The sequence below is a fragment of the Hypomesus nipponensis genome, chromosome 28 (assembly GCF_054491055.1).
Source record: "Hypomesus nipponensis isolate SF chromosome 28, ASM5449105v1, whole genome shotgun sequence".
In the NCBI taxonomy this organism is placed as follows: Eukaryota; Metazoa; Chordata; class Actinopteri; order Osmeriformes; family Osmeridae; genus Hypomesus; species Hypomesus nipponensis.
In genome coordinates, this window is record NC_140388.1 from 7,767,107 (window position 1) to 7,785,309 (window position 18,203).

The window sequence follows — 18,203 nt, forward strand, 5'->3', positions numbered from 1 at the left end:
GGGGGGGGGGTGGGTGCTAGTGGTTATGGTGGTGATGGTGGTGGTGCTAGTGGTGGTGCTAGTGGTGGTGCTAGTGGTGGTGATTGGTGGTGGTGATAGCTAGTGTTGATGGGGTAGTGGTGGTGGTATTCTACACATGTATACCAAGTTTGAAGTCAATTGGACTTACGGGTCAAGAGAAGAAGATTTTTGTAGGTTTTCCAAAGGTTTTTCTGTACAAGAAAAGTCTGACGTTATGGGTCCTTGAGACTTTTTTGTTCCCCTGAGAAATAAGGCATGTATACCAATGTTCAAGCATTTTGGAGTAATGAAGTGCATGGGAAATCCGGTAGACTTTGGGCGTGGCTTATAGTGCCACCTATGGGTGTACATGGGCTATTAGCGATCCGGGAGTAGTGAGTGACCTGTTGTATCATTAGACTTTTTGAGCTATTGAGCCATTTCATGGAAAAAAAAGGATATGAAGAATACCATCAAAAACAATAGGTTTCCTCCTACTGGAGGACCCCTAATAAGATTGCCTGCTCGGAGAAGGGCAGTGCAGACACTGAATGACTTGAACAGCAGCAGCAGCAGCAGGCGTTTGAGGACCACCATGCCTGCCCAGTCTCGCTGTACCCCAGCAGCCACATGTTCTCCGCTCTGCTGCCTCCGCGTCTGCTGGCTGCATTAGGAGCCCCGGTGCTCTGCTACACTGCTCGGCTTCAATCGCGAGCTGCGCACAATCAGAGATTTATACGGTGATAGACCTAGTTGAGGGAGAACTGCACAGTCTGCAAGGCAAGAGGTATGGCCTCTCTCTCTCTCTGCCCACTCTTTGGAAGCCAAAAGTATGAGGAGGCAAAGAGGGTAACTAACAACACACCCGAGAAGTGGTGCTGTGTGCGTGTGTGTGTGTGTGTGTGTGTGAGTGTAAGTTTGTGTGTAAGTGTGTGTGTGAGAGAGAGAAACGGTCTGGAGACATGATGGTTAGGACACTTTTTTTTTCCACCACAGATGTTGGTGGAATTATAACTAAGTCAAAGAGGCGTTTTCACAGAGAGAGAGAGAGAGAGAGAGAGAGAGAGAGAGAGAGAGAGAGAGAGAGAGAGAGAGAGAGAGAGAGAGAGAGAGAGAGAGAGAGAGAGAGAGAGAGGTCTTGAAAGGAGAAGTGGGCTTTCTAAACCATCAAGGCACAAACAAGACCACAAAATTCAATCATAAAACCAACAATACTTTAATTAAGCATAAGAGCCCACTGTCATTGCGTCGAGACTGTGTATAAAAAGGACATGAAAACATCCAAACTGCAAACTTGCAAACTTCAAGACGCTTCATCTTATTTTACATTCTGTTGCTGGGCTTATCACTGTGGATAGAGTGAGAGTATTTTCCGAGCTCAGAAGCACAGTGATTGTTTCTCCTCCCGTAAAGAAGAGACACCATAAAACTGTCCTCTTGGCTCAAAGCCTAGCTATATCCAGACAGGTAGTGCATTTTAAACAGATAGACGGGCAGGCATGCAGGCAGACAGACAGAAAGACCAACCGACAGAAAGATTGGCAAACAAACACATCCATAAACAGATGATGACATCATTAAAACAACAAACATCTTAAAAACACAAACTGACTTCTGAATCTGTACACATTTCCCAACAGAAGCATTTCTTTTTTGGTATATTGTTATTTTACACATAATGCAACTCCCAAATTACCACAACTGCTTGTTTAAAAAGGCCTTTTCGTCATCCACTTGCATTCTACCTAGGCTGAAACCTAAGCATTGCGCTCAATTATTTGTAAAAGAAGAGAAGGGGCAGAGGGCAGAACTATTTATTACCAAATCAAAAGGAAGCCTGCTGTTTTCTCAGATGCATGCAGGAAGTCAGTCTTGCATTCCCACACTAGAATGGCCATGTTTAGACAGAGGGGGCCTGAGGTGAAAGTAACCATGAAGCACTTTCCTACCCCCCCCCCCACCACCGCCCTTACCCTCTGTCCCCGCAGCACTTCGCCCCCACCCAGCCCTTCATTCACCCCCACCCCCCCGGCCCTTCGCTCCCCACCCTCCCTCACCACAGCCTTGCGTGGCACTCCCCACAAGCTCCACCCCTAACCCCTGATCCCAAGGCCCTGGAGGATTGTGGAGGAGTCCTAGGGGAGGGTCAACCCATTTCCCCCACCCCACAGCACCCCATTCTCCTCATTCCAGCCTGGCACAGGGACATGGGCGGGGGCAAACGCTGACAGTCCTGGGGTCCCCAAGCTCAGTCTGAGAGTTGCGGCCTTGCCGTCTCCCGAAGGTTTCCTGTTACAGTCCCTCCAGGAATCTGAGGCGCGGGGCATGTTCATAACTACACTGCACCCTTTGTCCCCCATCTCCCCCCCCCCGTCCCCGTCCCAGACACACAGGCAGGTGTAACAGCTGAGAGGGGAGGAGCAAAAGGAGGGAGGGCGAGGGAGATGGGGAGGTGAGGAGGACAAGGAGAGATAACAGAGGAGAGAAATTGGAGAGCAGGATGGGGACAGAGGAGAGATGGTGGAGAGGAGGAGAGGGAGAGAGGGAGGGAGGAGAGGGAGAGAGGGAGGGAGGAGAGGGAGAGAGGGAGGGAGGAGAGGAAGGGGAGAAGAAGGCAACTTCTGCTGTCTCAACAGCCCCCTCCCTGATGATTTCTCCCTTTCGCTTTCCTTGCATACAGTATAACTCAATTTCTTCACCTGCAACCTTTTCTTGAAAGACTGTACATGCTGTTTATATAATTAAGATAACAATAATGTATATATGTTTATTATTATTACTATTGTTTATTTATTCATTTTCACAAAAGCTAAGGCAAGTATTTTAAATGTGATTCTACTATTGTAAAAGCATAAACCCTACCTAATACAAAAAAGCACGTGACCATCATACTTCAGGACACAACCTACTCTCAAGATCCCTTCAGTCTCAAACTGACAGGTCTACATCACAAAACAAATGCAACCAAACAACAACCAAACAAGAATCCACCACCCTATGTGTTTTGAACCGCCGTCTTGAAATAGGAGCCTTAACAAATATGCCCCCCAACGCCATGGTATGTGAGCACTCTCCCTGGGTCCTCTTGTTGTGCTGGTATGCAGACAGCTGTCCAGTGATGACTCTGCTCATTCAGCCCCCGTGTGGCTGTGGGCCTGGGGACTTTTAAACTTTAAAGGGCTCTGTGGGCAACCAGCTGCCAGTGTGTGCCATGTGCGTGTGAGCTGTACATTGCTTTCCCAGTCCACTCGCCAGTTTGACCACTTTTTCCAAGCAGAAGACCAACTTGAAGCATTGCTTGCTTTCGCGAACCCGACTGCCTGATTATTGGGAGTTGGCGTGCAGGTACGAGTTGCCGGCATGGGTGCCTTCATAGCTAAGATGCTGCTGCCGACCGTGAGCAGCCTGGTGTTCCTTCCTGCCGCCAGCGTGGCCACCAAGAGAGGATTCTACATGGAGGCCATGGTCTACTTCTTCACCATGTTCTTCACTGCGGTAAGGGGCATTCTTAAGACTGGGCCGTTGACATTGTTATGTGTGTCTGTGGAGGTCCGTGAGACCGCTGGGGACGCTACCTTACATGTATTTGGAAATGTGTCAGACCAGAAATGGGTTTGAGGGACAAAACTTCAGTCGTTCAGGTTGCGCTCGCTCGGAATTGTTGTGTTCACCATGTGAAGTCCAGTGACTCAAGATGTCTTGAGAATTGAGAGTTTTAGAATGTCGTTTTGGAGTTTGGAGAATGACAGAATGTTCTATCTCGTAGATATACCACGCGTGTGATGGACCAGGACTGTCCATTCTTTGTTTCATGAAGTACGATATCCTGGAGTACTTCAGTGTGTATGGCACAGCTGTCTCTATGTGGGTCACTCTGATCGGTAAGTAACATCAAACAGCTGTGCCGTGATGGCACGGAATCTGAATGTGGTTCATGTTGGTGTGTTGACTGTGTTTTAAGGCAGGAAGGAAAATCTCTTGCTGAACAGTTGTTGAAGGGCATACTGTGCCTGTCTCTCACACATGCTCAAACATACACTCTCTCTCTCTGTTTTGAACACACATATGGGCATGCGCGCACACACACACACACACACACAAACACAGAAAGCTAAAGCTGCCTCCCTTTTTTTCCTTTTAAGCTTTGGGAGACTTCGACGAGCCAAGGAGATCCACATTGACCATGTTTGGGGCGCTGACCAGTGGTGTGAGAATCTATCAGGATCGCCTAGGTTACGGAATCTACGCTGGACCAATTGGAACAGCTGTGTTCATGATCACTGTCAAATGGGTGAGTCTGTCGGAGGCTAACATACTGAACCAACAAATATGACATATTTCTCGTTGTATGACCCATGTTTGACAAAATAACACTGGATCTTTCACTCAATGTGTAAACTCCTGGGGTTAGGATAAAGAGGTAGCTACAATAACCGTACAGCACGGAGCTAACTATTTCCTGACCTGGGTGACAGAGTTTGCGTTTGACTGAACTAACGGACCTTTTGCGTTCAACTTTAGTTGCAGAAAATGAAGGAGAACAGAGGCCTGTACCCAGAGAAGAGTGTCTACACGCAGCAGGTCGGACCAGGCTGCTGCTTCGGTGCCCTCGCTCTCATGCTCCGTTTCTACTTTGAGGTATCACTCGTCACACATATTCACAAAAGAGAGGAAAAAAAAGGATTCGAAGACGACTTAGGCGCGCATTTGCTGTTGTTCCATTGTTCCATGTCATCCTTAAACGCCTCCTTCGAATTTAGACGGAAAGAAATTCTGCAAATGACGCAAAATAAATGGAAGTGTACGTTCATTAAAACTGTGGATTGTATTCTGTTTGGGCTCTTGTAGGAGTGGGACTATGCCTACGTCCACAGCTTCTACCACCTGTCCCTGGCTGTGTCCTTTGTGCTGCTGCTGCCCAAGAAGAACCGCTTCGCAGGAACGGGTCAAAACCCGGTCAAGCTGAACTGCTACACCCTCTGCTGCTGTGTATGAAGTCCATTTTTTTTTTATCTCACAAAGGCAGGAGAGCTGATCATCCCCACAGGGTTTAATAGTAGCCTACGGGAATCACAATTTAACATTGCATCTTTTATATATTGTATCACACGGATTGGTTGTTGGAAGAATGTTACCTTGAATTGGCTTTGTAACATAATGCTATTGGTTAGACGCTAATGATGGAACATTGGTCATAGTGTTTGAGATTGTGTGTGAGATTGGTAGGAAAAGAATGTGACTTTATATTGCATTGTTCCTGTGAAAACCACATCCCTGCTCTTACTTGGCTCTGATCTATTGTCCACCAGACGCCCATGCCTTCTTCTGCCAAGTCTCCAAAGGACAAGAAGAAGAAGTCTCCTTCTCGGACGGTTTGGACGGTGCCCAAGGAGCGTCCGTGGATACGAGCCTGCAGCACCCCCACCCTCCCCCTGTACAACCCTCCGTCCACACCCGTCCACAAAGGGCTGGACGTCAGCAGGCTGAAAGAGCTGAACGGATGGAAGTGATGCCAGGCAGCTTGACGTGAGATGAAAACAAGGAGTAGCATACAATGAAGGGGCTTTGGTCCTATACGCCAAGTCGTCGTGCCCTCCTATGGTGTGAAGGACCCCACGGGACAGGGCTGCCCTTCATCTGCCTGTGCAAAAATCAGAACCAGGACAGCTGCAGGCTTGAGAAACAAGCCAATAAAACTGACTGGAAAATCTGTTTGTAACACAAACCCGGCAGACATTTTATCTCTCCAAGATGAATAAATTGTTTTCAAACATTTTCCAGTAGGGACCAGTTCATCTAATCCTCTCCTTCCTTCTCTCTGAGAGGAACTAGGCAAATAAATTTGGTTATGAAAATTACAAGATTGTAAAAGCACATTTCGCTATATCCACAATGTGCCAAACAGGTTGTCTGGTGTATCAGACTTCAGAGTGCAGCCAAATGCAGTCCAGACACTGTGCAGTAAACCGACTGCAGGTCTTTTAAATGGTTCTGGAGTAGCAGGTGTAGACTGCAGGTCTTTTAAATGGTTCTGGAGTAGCAGGTGTAGACTTGTGTGTGTCCATTCCAATTCACTGACCAGGCAATTTTGTCTATATTCCCTATCCTATAGCTTCTCTCACTAATCCGCAAGTATTGTGTAATGTACATAATGTTAATTTATTGAATTGGGAAATGCTATTTTTAATTTAAGATGTTTTTTTTATGTCATTCTTTTGTAATTAACCTTTTGAAAATAAAAAAATGTGTGAATTTGAATCTTTTTTTTGGTTTTGAATGGATTGTTTTGGACAGGACTCGATAGGAATCATCAGTTTGAGAAACATCAGACTAACAAGTCAGCAGACAGAGAAATGACTGGCACATGCGAGTAAAAAAAAAAAAAAGGGCCCTTTTCAATCCAGGTAGATATGTACACCACGTGCGTTCACTGCTCAACTGCTCTGAACACGACCCAAAGATTACAAACGTGTTCGACACAACTTAGACAAAACAGTCTCCAGCCAAATGTGAATGAAACTCCCGTCCGGCAGGAATGTTTTGAACTGGGGCCAGGCCGCGAACTCCTGTGCCCAGAGAAAGGTGTTTTTGTCTGGGCTCGAAATCTGGCGGACCGCTGGCTCTCTCGACTACACATCCCATTCCTGACAGGAGGAAGGTAACCCGAGCCTTTTATTACGCAGGGTGTGAAACACTTCTCGGCTCCTTTACGACCACTGTCTGTCCCAGACCACTTTGTTCGGGGGGCTAGCGGCCCACACACACACATGCACACACACACACACACACACACACACACGCACACCAAGCTGAGCCCAGCCCAGCCCCCACAGGTCTGTTGCTGTGGCAGCCTCCAGTCCTTCGGCGACCATGTCAACACCATAACAGATGATTGACAACACTCAGCCCGGGGTTTGTCTCCGCCATTGTTTGCACCCTCATACCACACACCATTTCAGACATTTTTTGGGGGGTTGTCTAAATACAATAACAAAAAATACATATTTTAAAGCCTTAAAAGAAATTGGGAGCTCTCAGTCTCCATGTTTCAGTCCCTGCATGCTTCCTTGCGCCAGTGTAGTCAATGACTTGCATTAACCAGCACAGTTCTTCGGCCAATGAGGAATTCCTCATTAAAGGTTGGTTGGTCTGTGCAGTAACTCAATCAGTGGCTGTAGCAGCTGATGGAGCAATCTCTCTCCACAACACAGTTGCTGGCCAGGCTGGTTGGCAGCTGACTAACTCGAGACAGCACCCTAATCCAGCATGAAGCACTCTATGGCCTCATAGAGCTTGAAGCCAATGCCAATAAACGCACTGACATAAATATATTTGAGTGATTTAAGGAAAAGGTATACATTTATTCTGGCTAAATATATAACTTTAAAGCTGTTTGGTTTGGTACTGAGGGTTTTACCCATGGTTTGTTTGGTGAATGCCATAGACAACCTCCACCTGAATCATCCACTCTCAGAATTGATGTTTTCATATTCATCAGCAAAAACACTAGACAAATGAATAACAAAATCTTTATATGACTAGGGCTGCTGGCTTATATAAGGGGTTTAACAAGGCTGATTCACAATATAGCTGGACAATATGTACTTTGGTGAATTCTAATGACAGGCTGCACATCCAAAGGAAACTGCACCTCCACTGACACCTGTAGAAAAGGTGAAGAAGGCTAAAACCTCTACCTGCTACTGCCCATTCCACTATCAGACATGCTCTCTAGACAACCAACAAGCCAGTATTAAAACATCATTCTAAGTATTACCACCAGCTCAAACATCCAGCCCATACTGTGGTGATTGCTCTGGTGAAATTCACTCAAAAGCCCTTAAACTTCCTCCAGTTATAGGGCCTTTTCTCAGAGCTCAGGGCAGACTGCTCCAGTTCCACCTTTAAGACAGGGGCCAAGCGGGGCCCAGCATAGTGAAGAGGCGGACGACGCTCCAAGGCCAATCGGACTGCTTGCTTCACCTGGCATAGCCAACACAGGAAGTGAACCTCGGGTCAATATGGAAGACTACTTGCCCTTGATGAATGTAGCAGCAGACAAAATGAATAACGATGGTTAGTGGGACGGTGGTTAGTGGGAGTACTTGAGGTTATTTATTTCAGGGAAATATAAAAGGAGTTGGGTCGACAGTTCATGTTTTATTGAGCAGGCACACTACAGGACGGTTCTGGCAGGATGAGTGTCTGGGTGTCATCCTGGTCTCATACCTGCTTGTTGTTCCTGATGACCTCGTGGAACATCTCCGGTTGGGCCACACAATGCTTAAGCTCCTCCCCGGCGTCAGACCAATCCTCCGATTGGTTGTCTGACTGGCTGTCGGAGCCCTGTGATAGGGCCATCCTGTCAAAGCCCCTGCAAAGACTGAGGACATGTTTTAAAACCATTAAACCGTCAACTTCAACCCACCGCTGCAGTGTATCCTAACATTGAACTATAATTGATACAATTTATATTTTGTGGGGAAATAACTCAATTTTGGTGTTTTTGCAACCACCCTTTAGGCTGTTTATTCCTGTTTTGAGGAGGTTGCTCTGCTAACCTTGGCTCAGTGGGGAGAGTTTGTTTGCAGGCCTGGATGGTGTCCATCAGCTGGGCTCTGACGGTCCTGGACGTCTCACTGGAGAGCACATCTGACACTGAGCAGCCTGGGAACAGGCTCAGGAGCAGCGGGACCACCTACACACACACACACACACAGACACACAGACAGACACACGCATAAACACACACACACACAGACACACACAGACATATGCACACACATGCACACAGACATACAGACAGACAGACAGATGCATGAACACACACGCACACAGATTTACAACTGTTTAATTCCTGCCCGCTATGTGTTATGAGGTAGAGGGACAAGCTCCAAAAGTTCAAGCAGGTTAACAAGATTCTGATTCTGAAGGACATATTCGCATAAAGACGTACATTTAAATCCACTGAGAGCCTTTCAAAGGAGCGGTGTGCTTTGCTTTTGCGGTGTGATCTGACCCAGTCATGCTGCAGGACCAGATTTGAGACCAGAGGATCTCCTGTTTGGAGGGACTCGCCTGATCATTAGTGGGATCCAGGATCAGGGTACAGATGGCATCATGCTTGGCACCCTCCATGTTAGGCACCTTCTGCTGGGCTTTAGCCCTGTTCTCATAGTACTGACTGACCCCTGGGTTGTACTTGATGGCCTCTGAGAACTGCTCTGCAGCCTCCAGGTCCTTCCTGCAGGGATGACCAGAGTAGCACCAGCATGACTGGAGCCAGGGACCTCGTGATGACCGAACGCCACCATGCAGTGGCCATGAAGCAATGTTCCACTGAGGAATCACACTAATCCCAACTTTACAATAGCTGAATATACCGACAATGTGCTCAATCTGTACGGAAAAAGAGTTTACTGAACAAAATGTCGAACCGCATCTGGTCACTAGTGGAGTGTGTGTGAGGGTGAGTGTGAGAGTGTGTGTGTGTGTGTGTGTGTGTGTGTGTGTGTGTGTGTGTGTGTGTGTGTGTGTGTGTGTGTGTGAGGCTGACCGCTCCTGGTAGAGTAGTATGCCCCGGGTGTTGTGGATGACAGCGAGGCGGACCCATATTGAGTGGTCATCTGAAGCCATCTCCTGAGCCTGCTGGTAGTCGGCCAGGGCAAACTCCCACTCAGCCTGCTTGAAGAAGCAGTCTGCAAAACCACCACAACCACACCATGACTACCATGTCATATCTTCCCTCATCCTGCCTCAAACATACCTCCCTTCCCCAAACATACCTCCCTTCCTCCCTGCCTCAAACATGCCTCCCTTCCTCCCTGCCTCAAACATACCTCCCTCCCTGCCTCAAACATACCTCCCTTCCTCCCTGCCTCAAACATACCTCCTTCCCTGCCTCAAACATACCTCCCTCCCTGCCTCAAACATACCTCCTTCCCTGCCTCAAACATACCTCCCTCCCTGCCTCAAACATACCTCCCTTCCTCCCTGCCTCAAACATACCTCCCTCCCTGCCTGCCTCAAACATACCTCCCTCCCTCCCTGCCTCAAACATACCTCCCTCCCTCCCCGCCTCACCTCCTCTGTTTATGTACAGGCCACGTTCTTCCTTCTGTTCTGCAATCGCTTTGGTCAGCAACATGGCCGCTTCGGCGTAGTGACCGTGGGAGTAGCAGTGCACCGCAAAGTCATTGTAGGTGAGGACCAGTTGAGCTTTGGCGTCCTCCTGCACCGCCTTCAGATCCTCCTGGGAGTCGTCCCCTTCTGGGTCCCTCTCCCCTCCCTCGCTCAGCTCCACGGCCAGGACCAGGTCTTCGATGGCAGCCGTGAAGTCCTTCAGCCGCCGGTATAAAATCCCCCTGATGAAGTGCATGTAAAAAACAACAAGTTTTGTGACAATGAACAGAAATCCGGCAGGTCCATCAACCCCCCTCAATCGCTCACTGGAGATCTGTGGAATCTGCAGACTGGAGGGGCTGAATGGCAGCTTTATTTGGCCTTCAAAATAAAAGTTAAGACATGCCATGTTAACATGGATCACCTGAAGAGGTAGTGATGCCCATTCTCTGGACAGTGCTCCAGAGCAGAGTTGATACTGGCCAGGGCTCCTGGTAGCTCCCCTGCCAAGGCCCTCCTGACTGCCATCTGCTTGGCCCTGTCGCTGACCTCCTCCAGGCCCCTGAGACACTCCCCGGCCTCGGAGCAGCCAGGGTTCAGGGCCAGAGCTGACTTTAGGTCATGGTAACACGGTGCCACCTAGGTTACATGGGGATGTCTTAGTGAACTACCTTAATTTTACAAATTAAAGAGACTGTTTCGAGAGGGGAAAACATGGTTGTTGTTTATTGCTTGACAATAATAAATGTCGTTCAAATGTTATTTTTATGCCTCTAACACAGATTATTGACCTGGTTGAGTTGTTTGTAGAGCCGGGCTCTTAGAGTGAAGAGGTCAGAGGTCTGACAGCCTGCATCCAGCCAGCTAGTGACCAGTTTGAGACAGTCCCCATAGTGCCCAAGAGCTGTCAGACAAGCCAGTCTAATGCCGCAATGAATGGAAAAGAAGAACTTTGAGAGAGGATTCTTAAAAGTCAACGAGTAAAGCTGTGTGGCAAACAGCCCTTGTCATGGGGAGACTGGGCAACTGAGAAATGACTTTAACAAACCCCAGCAAAAAAAATGATGTGTATATAGCTCCCTCTGCTGGTTGTATAATGAACCAGACTTTCCAAACACTTCTCGGGAGCCAAGGCCAATTCTCTCTCACTGACCTTCTCACATGATAAGACCTGAAGCCCGGCTTGAGCTCTGCAGCCTTGGTAAAGGACTCCAGGGCACCCAGGAACATCCCCTGGTCGTACAAACACTGGCCCTGAAGACCAGGCAGTCAGTCAGGAGGCTCCATTTGCAGTGCATTACATTTCATGACAGCTTGTTGGTAGACAGCCTCTCTTACCTGGAGGTAGTAGATAAACGCCATGCGAGTTTGGAAGGGCTTTGCCTCCGACGCTAGGAGGCAAGCCTGTTTGTAGCTAGCGACAGCAGATTGAAAGTCGCACATCTGAAGGAAGGCCTCTGCTTGGCTTACGTACAGTTCCGTCTAGAATTCGAGGTATGTTCATTGTCAATCTCAACCGCTCATGAAATACCATGATTAATCCCACCGTCCCAAAACAGAATGGCTTTGTGAAGGTTCCGAACGTATACGGAATGTTTTTGTTCAGCAACTGCTTGTACCTGTTTTGGCTGAAGATTGATAGCTTTGTAAAAGCAGTTCACAGCTTTAGAAAACTGGGATTTGGTCATAGCCTCTGCTCCATTTTCATAGCTGCAAAGTAAGTCGATTGTGGAGTCGTTTAAGAAACACTTCTCTGGAGGCATAAACAAGACAACACTAAAATGTATTTACAGATGCATTCATAAAATCATAAGCTCACTGTTCATTGGCTTTGTTTCTGATGATGAGATGAGCTTGGAGGTCAGGGCGTTCTATTCTGTTTTCAGGTGTCCTGAAGATGCAGCTGGAGCCAAGGATGCGACTGAGGGCGCTTTTACGTCTGGCCTCCACAAGCTCCTGCTCTGACAGAGAAGTAGGGAACACCCCTTGGTCCTCTGGCTCTGGCTGCTGTAGCAACTCCAATACAAGATACAATAAGTGTAACACTAAATAAGCAGCACTTAAAACACTGACCTTCCCTTCAATCAATTTCAATGTCAACCATATTGTTTTAACAGTTCACCCTTAAAATATAATTTGGGATTGGCAGTGCATTTATTGAGGCTGACATAGGGAATTAACTCGTAACAATGGTAGTATTCAAAAAGTTGAAGAATTCATTTTTTAAATTATGTAAACGATTTGAGTAGTCATTGATATTAATGGGAAGCGATCGAAATAGTTTGCTGACCTTTTGTTGATTTTTGGTCACTCTTTCGAGATCTCGACCGTCCATATTTGCTGTCCAGTTATCCAATTGTTTTTATCCTAAATCATGTTCAGGCACTCTTAAAGTGTTACGTAAACAGCCGTCTTTGTATTTACAATGTTATCAACATCTAGCCAACTGGCTTAATTGAAGTCAAAGGTAACTGTACTAAGACTTTGTGAAAAGTTAGAAGAAGCATGAGTGAGTTACCTAGGTAACAGTCTGAACTACACCGAAACCACGCCCGCTGTCAACATTTTCCTTTTTATGTAGCGTAGTCGTTAGCTCTACTTATTAGACTATAGGCTTTCAATTATTTCTAGATAAATAGGTCATCATTGTTAAGCCATTTGAACTTTAATGGCCGTCGACATACAATGCTATTTTATCTTAATCAGAGACAGAGATGCTTTTATTTTGAAAAAGAAAACCAGGAACCTTTTTGAAGAACACAAATCAGCTGACTCGACTACGACGATAACGTGACCTGATTGTTTACAGCTGGTCTCATTTACGACTAGTCTCATATCAATACTGTGAACTGGAAATCTGTGACTTGAAACCATAACTTAGGATAGTATTTTATATTATTTTACATTCTTTGCATTTATGTAGAACACGGTTATAGCTACCCTACTGTTGTAGTGTTAACATTATGAGAAGGGAAAGCGTTGTCTTCGGTATGGTCTTTCTGGCCGATTCGCTGGCTTGATGCCCCTCGGTTCATTCATGGTCAGTTTGTAGTGACGGTAAACAATAGAGGACTGAACATGGATATACAGAGTGAGACTACACGACTGCTTGATGCAGAAGACAGAGAAGAGAACCATGAAACAGGACTGCGGTCGGAGCAGGATGCATATCTTGAGTAAGTGGGCTTAGCTCTATTACTACTGAGAATGTTTTCCTCACAGTATGAAGATCTATCAACAGAAATCATACCACATTTTCCTCATGTGACTCACTTAACTAAAATTAGGTTTGCATTGCTGACTCCGCTATAATGGATTTTCAGGCTGCTTTTTTGAGCTTCTCTAAATCGTACTTGCTCATTCTCTCTTGTTGTTTGTAAACAGTAAAGTGAAGAATGGCAAGTTGTACCTGGCCACATTCGCGGCTGTCCTGGGTCCTCTAAGCTTTGGCTTTGTGTTAGGATACAGTTCCCCCGCCATTCCAGAACTAAGCAAAGAAACTGACCCTCGGATACAACTGGATGACAACGAGGCCTCTTGGTTTGGGGTAAGGATGCCATTCTTCTCCCAGGTTTTAATGCATGAAATGAAACTGAATTTAAACCTGCATGAGAACTAAACCCTTTTGTCTTCTGTTTGCAGTCAATCGTGACAATAGGTGCCGCTTTAGGAGGTCTGTTAGGTGGCTGGATGGTAGACAAGATTGGGAGGAAGCTGAGTCTCATGTTCTGCTCCGTACCTTTAGTCTGTGGATTTGTCGTCATCATAGCTGCTCAGAATGTGTGGATGCTGTACCTTGGACGGGTACTCACTGGATTGGCCAGTGGGGTTACATCGCTTGTGGTCCCAGTAAGCACATGTTAAAATGAGATTCTTGACACTTTGACACTCACAAGCCCCAATGCCTAGCGTGTAGCCTGGCATGTGTGTGCCCTATGCATTCTGTTCAATGTGCATCCCATCATTTTCATGTTCGTGCCGCAAGCGTGTCTGGCTTTGAGTTCTCCGCTTGTTCCCTCTTTATTCTTTCCGTGTCTGTGGAGTAACTTTGACTTACCATTTTATGACAGCTGTACATCTCTGAGATGGCACACGAACGAGTGCGTGGAACTATGGGCTCCTGCGTTCAGCTGATGGTGGTGACGGGAATCATGGGAGCGTACCTCGCAGGTATGCTTGTAGCTGTCCAATTTTACAACCTCCAGGAGTTTATTTCTTCGTGGTTCCTGATCTCTTGAGTTTTATAACATCTGAGGTAATCAGAAGGGTAAAACAAGCTTCTGGAGAGAGAATAACCGATTGAGGGCAGGAGGGTAATCCTTTATGATGTTACAACAATCATTAAGACAGGAGTCATGTGATGGAGGCTAAGTTTGAGTCGTTTTTCCCATCTACATGCCATGCAACTCAAGGTCTGCTTGACCAGACTTTTAACAAATGTATTCTGGCAACCAAACTTTGGTCATCTGATGACATACTCATCATAAGGCCCAGTAAAAATTCTCTAGGCTACATTCTGACTGTGACTGGTGTTGGGCACCCTGTAAACCCTTACCATGCCTAATCTTGTTACCAAAATGCCATGCATGTTTCACTATTAACTTTGCTCAATAAAGGCTACCATTGAAAGACTTTCAGAGTAGGTTTGTCTATCTTTCTAGTTCAGAGAGGGCTGTAAATCCTCCTATATGGCCTTGACCATGACCTTACCTGACCCACAACCCCATTTTCCCTTCCTCTACATTCCTCTCTGTCTGTTTCTCTCTCTGTCTCACACAAACACACACACCCAGGGCTGTGGTTGGACTGGCGCTGGCTGGCTATCTGCGGCTCTATCCCCCCTACCCTGATGGTGGTCTTCATGTGCTTCATGCCGGAAACGCCCAGGTTCCTGCTGTCACAGGGCAAGCGCCACGAGGCCGAGAAGGCCCTGCGCTTCCTGAGGGGACCCGACGCTCCCGTCGAGTGGGAGTGTGCCCGCATCGAGGAGTCTGCACACGAGCCGGTGAGAGTTGTTCTGGTCCACCAGAGACACAGAAAACCCCTCGGAGCTATGAGAAAGGCATGTCCTGTCATGCCATTCTGAGGGTAATTGAAGCATCATACCTCTGTATGATGCACAACCGCTTTGAGAGAGAAAAAAACCCCACCAGGCACAGTTGTGAAGTTAGAACAGGGATTCAGAGAGACTGGTTGACCAGGAATCCTGTAATCTGTGAATAATCATCTTGTGGCAAAGCATAGCAGTGAGAGTGCCACCTCTGAGCCCTGCTAATGGCTAACTGTATGCTTTTGTTGTTCCAGGGTGGAGTGTTGTGTTTAGCTGACCTAAAGAACCCTGAAGTATACAAGCCCCTTGGAGTGGGCGTCATGTTAATGCTCTTTCAGCAGCTCACGGGCATCAATGCCATTATGTTCTATGCAGAGACCATATTTGAAGAGGCCCATTTTAAGGTAAGCGTAGACATTGGTTGGTTGAACGTTTACGCAATGGGATGTATTTAACAAGAAGAACGATGCATAACAGTTTACTGTTTTACCATGTTAAGATGGGGGGGGGATTGTTTGCATTTCAGAGGAGTGACATTGCCACAGTAGTGGTGGCAGCAACCCAGGTGGTGTTCACAGCAGTAGCAGCCTTGATCATGGACAAGGCTGGAAGAAAGATCCTCCTCATCATATCAGGTGCTAATGACTCACAAGACCAAACACACAAGCCTGCGTTAGCCTTGAGGCACACGCCAGTGGGGAAATGGTCATTGTGGTTTAAAGTGTTCCCCTGGACTGATTATCCATGGCGTATGAAGGGAAATGGTTCTTAGTAGAGCTAGTGCTGTAAGGATGAAAGGAGGAGAAGTAACAGCAAACTTGGTGTTGGATGTGAAAACATCATCTTAACTAAATCTAAATAGATCCGACTGGTGTTAGGGAAGTGGGTTCATTGTTATTGATTCTCTCTTATATTCATCTTGCAATCCTACTCCTTCCCTGTAAGGAGTTGCCATGTCTATCAGCACAGCTGTGTTTGGGGTCTACTTCAAGCTGTCTAGCCAGCAGCACACTAATAGCTCAGCCCCAGAGCTTAGTCTATTGTTGACTGGCCAAGGCCAGCTCTGTCAGGATCCTCAGGCTGATCTGGCCTGGCTTGCACTCACCAGCATGGGCCTTTTCATCACAGGTGAGCTGAACACGTACATTTACATTTTAATGTATTTAACAACTGCTTTTATCCAAAGCAACATATCAACAGTGTATATAGAAAGTAAAGCCACACATGGTTCCAATGGTTCAAAGTCGAGGAACAGTTTGTAGTTACCAGGCACAGGACAAAGTGTGCCTGGTAAAACTGCTACCAGACGCTGTGAACAATAACAATGTCTCAATACAGCCTGTGGGTCAGTTAGGTAGCCTATGTTATTTAGTGTGATCAAGTAGAACTATTTTTTTTTTGTCTTATAGCACTGTAAAAACCCTCGCTACTGTACATCTTGTAGGTTTTGCACTGGGTTGGGGCCCTATCCCCTGGCTGGTGATGTCAGAGATCTTCCCAACCAAAGTCAGGGGCTTTGCCAGTTCTTTGTGTGTTCTGAGTAACTGGGGCTCTGCTTTTATCATCACCAAGACCTTCCAGGACCTCATGGTGAGTGGAAAAGGAAGGGCTAGAAGGAAGTGTGTGTGTGTGTGTGTGTGCGTGTGTGTGTGCGTGTGTGTGTGCGTGTGTGTGTGCGTGTGCGTGTGTGTGTGTGTGTGTGTGTGTGTGTGTGTGTGTGTGTGTGAATTGGGTTGGCCGTTTTCCCATTAAAATAAGGACAGCGAATATACTACATATATACTATTCTGTCAAATGTTTTTTTCAGGGTCTTCTAACCAGTGCAGGCACCTTCTGGCTGTTCTCTGGAATGTGTGCTCTAAATGTAATCTTCACCACCATTTTTGTCCCGGAGACAAAGGGCAAAACCCTGGAACAGATTCAGGCATATTTCAAAGGAACACCATTATGATAGGCTACATAAGTCAGACCTGTTGCAAACACTAAACATAAGAAAATGTGTCACATTCAAGGGCATGGTGCAGTGTAATTTGCTGTGAAGGTTCAATCTGTGGTATTTTTAATTAATGTTTGCAATTGTTTTGTTTCTTTTTGCATCCAAAAATGTAACTGTATATTTAAATGAATACATTTTGTTTGTTTGTTTAACAAAAAAACGGTATTAGGTAAAAAATTAAAAATTAAAATAAAAGATAACATTCATCACAACAAAGATTAGCACATTTTAGTTGATTTGTATTATTCTGGATTTGGGGTTTGGTTAGGTCTTTGACATCATGTTTGTTCACCATGTTTTGCCTTGGGGGGAAATGACAACAGCCTACTTATTATGTTATGTACAAATTGCCAATAAAGTTTACATTTTACAGTTTTGTTTTCTTGAATTCATCCACATATATTATATCCACAGGGTAGAAACATCAATGAAAGCATTACATCTGGACTGTCTTATTTATGGTCTAACCTGCAAATGTCATAAAATCTTGGAATTCAACATGCAAGTTCAAAGTTATGTCCAAAAAAATAATTATGCAGAATTTTAAAGCCAACTTGAAAACAAATTTAATGCTGTACAGTGTTTCTTTTGGAAAGACATAAGTTCCGTATTGTTAGTACCCTCTGATCTGACGTGTAGGATTGTTCTCCATCCGGGCTAAAACATCAGTGCAAATGGGAATGTGATGGCAATATTTGTACTTAAGAACATTACTTAAATTCAACATTGTTGGGTGCACCATGAAAATCTATGATATTAAGCAACAGTAAAGGCAAAAATATACATTTGAAAAGGTTTATAAGGTTTAGATTTATAAGTCTACACGAGCAGCACCTTGAAATCAGGAGGCTTACCTGTTAATTAGATCAGTGGCACACGATACGGAAAGGAAACAAATACAGTCCATAGATGATGTATGGACGTTTAACAAATCTTATCTGCAGCAAGCAACAGTAGGCTACTTAATATTGTATTTATATTGTCATTAACTTCATAATATTAATAATGTTGGGTCAACAGGTCAATGTCTACAGT

The 18,203-nt window shown here is 45.9% G+C and overlaps 3 protein-coding genes across 9 annotated transcripts; 2 read left to right on the forward strand and 1 right to left on the reverse strand.

Annotated features, from left to right (window-relative positions):
* Positions 1-3,009: 3,009 nt before the first annotated feature.
* Positions 3,010-6,262, forward strand: mymk (myomaker, myoblast fusion factor). Its single transcript, XM_084694904.1, has 6 exons — positions 3,010-3,495; positions 3,767-3,881; positions 4,143-4,291; positions 4,522-4,638; positions 4,849-4,989; positions 5,310-6,262. Exons 1-6 carry the CDS (start codon positions 3,361-3,363, stop codon positions 5,508-5,510), a joined length of 858 nt encoding a protein of 285 aa, XP_084551030.1. The 5' UTR covers positions 3,010-3,360; the 3' UTR covers positions 5,511-6,262.
* Positions 6,263-7,366: 1,104 nt separating this feature from the next.
* On the reverse strand, positions 7,367-12,828 carry LOC146219816 (tetratricopeptide repeat protein 16-like). 7 transcript variants are annotated; one of them, XM_084695039.1, is made up of 14 exons: positions 12,641-12,828; positions 12,413-12,489; positions 11,942-12,126; positions 11,742-11,832; positions 11,461-11,604; positions 11,276-11,376; positions 10,914-11,043; positions 10,547-10,761; positions 10,084-10,364; positions 9,557-9,698; positions 9,079-9,244; positions 8,562-8,698; positions 8,230-8,383; positions 7,367-7,983 (listed from the first exon to the last, which is right to left on the reverse strand). In XM_084695039.1, exons 2-14 carry the CDS (start codon positions 12,455-12,457, stop codon positions 7,831-7,833), a joined length of 1,944 nt encoding a protein of 647 aa, XP_084551165.1. In that variant the 5' UTR covers positions 12,458-12,489; positions 12,641-12,828; the 3' UTR covers positions 7,367-7,830. The 7 variants fall into 7 exon arrangements, with proteins under 7 accessions (XP_084551165.1, XP_084551166.1, XP_084551161.1 ...); XM_084695040.1 differs by having other exon boundaries at positions 7,368-7,983; positions 11,942-12,078; XM_084695035.1 differs by having other exon boundaries at positions 7,368-7,983; positions 11,942-12,138.
* Positions 12,829-12,917: 89 nt separating this feature from the next.
* slc2a8 (solute carrier family 2 member 8) lies at positions 12,918-17,538 on the forward strand. Its single transcript, XM_084695041.1, has 10 exons — positions 12,918-13,298; positions 13,507-13,669; positions 13,765-13,971; positions 14,193-14,292; positions 14,916-15,127; positions 15,427-15,576; positions 15,699-15,807; positions 16,118-16,300; positions 16,617-16,762; positions 16,980-17,538. Exons 1-10 carry the CDS (start codon positions 13,201-13,203, stop codon positions 17,121-17,123), a joined length of 1,512 nt encoding a protein of 503 aa, XP_084551167.1. The 5' UTR covers positions 12,918-13,200; the 3' UTR covers positions 17,124-17,538.
* Positions 17,539-18,203: the final 665 nt, after the last annotated feature.

Excerpts from the sequence above, each read along its gene's own strand:
- mymk (XM_084694904.1), top strand. The coding sequence starts at position 3,361 with ATGGGTGCCTTCATAGCTAAGATGCTGCTGCCGACCGTGAGCAGCCTG. Across the intron at positions 4,639-4,848 it reads TGCTCCGTTTCTACTTTGAG|GAGTGGGACTATGCCTACGT; the intron begins GTATCACTCGTC and ends GGGCTCTTGTAG. Across the intron at positions 4,990-5,309 it reads GCTACACCCTCTGCTGCTGT|ACGCCCATGCCTTCTTCTGC; the intron begins GTATGAAGTCCA and ends ATTGTCCACCAG.
- LOC146219816 (XM_084695035.1), bottom strand. The coding sequence starts at position 12,457 with ATGGACGGTCGAGATCTCGAAAGAGTGACCAAAAATCAACAAAAG. Across the intron at positions 9,245-9,556 it reads ATACTACTCTACCAGGAGCG|GAAGGACCTGGAGGCTGCAG; the intron begins GTCAGCCTCACA and ends TCATCCCTGCAG. Across the intron at positions 8,699-9,078 it reads TGGATCCCACTAATGATCAG|GTGGTCCCGCTGCTCCTGAG; the intron begins GCGAGTCCCTCC and ends GTGTGTGTGTAG.
- slc2a8 (XM_084695041.1), top strand. The coding sequence starts at position 13,201 with ATGGATATACAGAGTGAGACTACACGACTGCTTGATGCAGAAGACAGA. Across the intron at positions 13,670-13,764 it reads ACGAGGCCTCTTGGTTTGGG|TCAATCGTGACAATAGGTGC; the intron begins GTAAGGATGCCA and ends TTCTGTTTGCAG. Across the intron at positions 16,301-16,616 it reads CATGGGCCTTTTCATCACAG|GTTTTGCACTGGGTTGGGGC; the intron begins GTGAGCTGAACA and ends TACATCTTGTAG.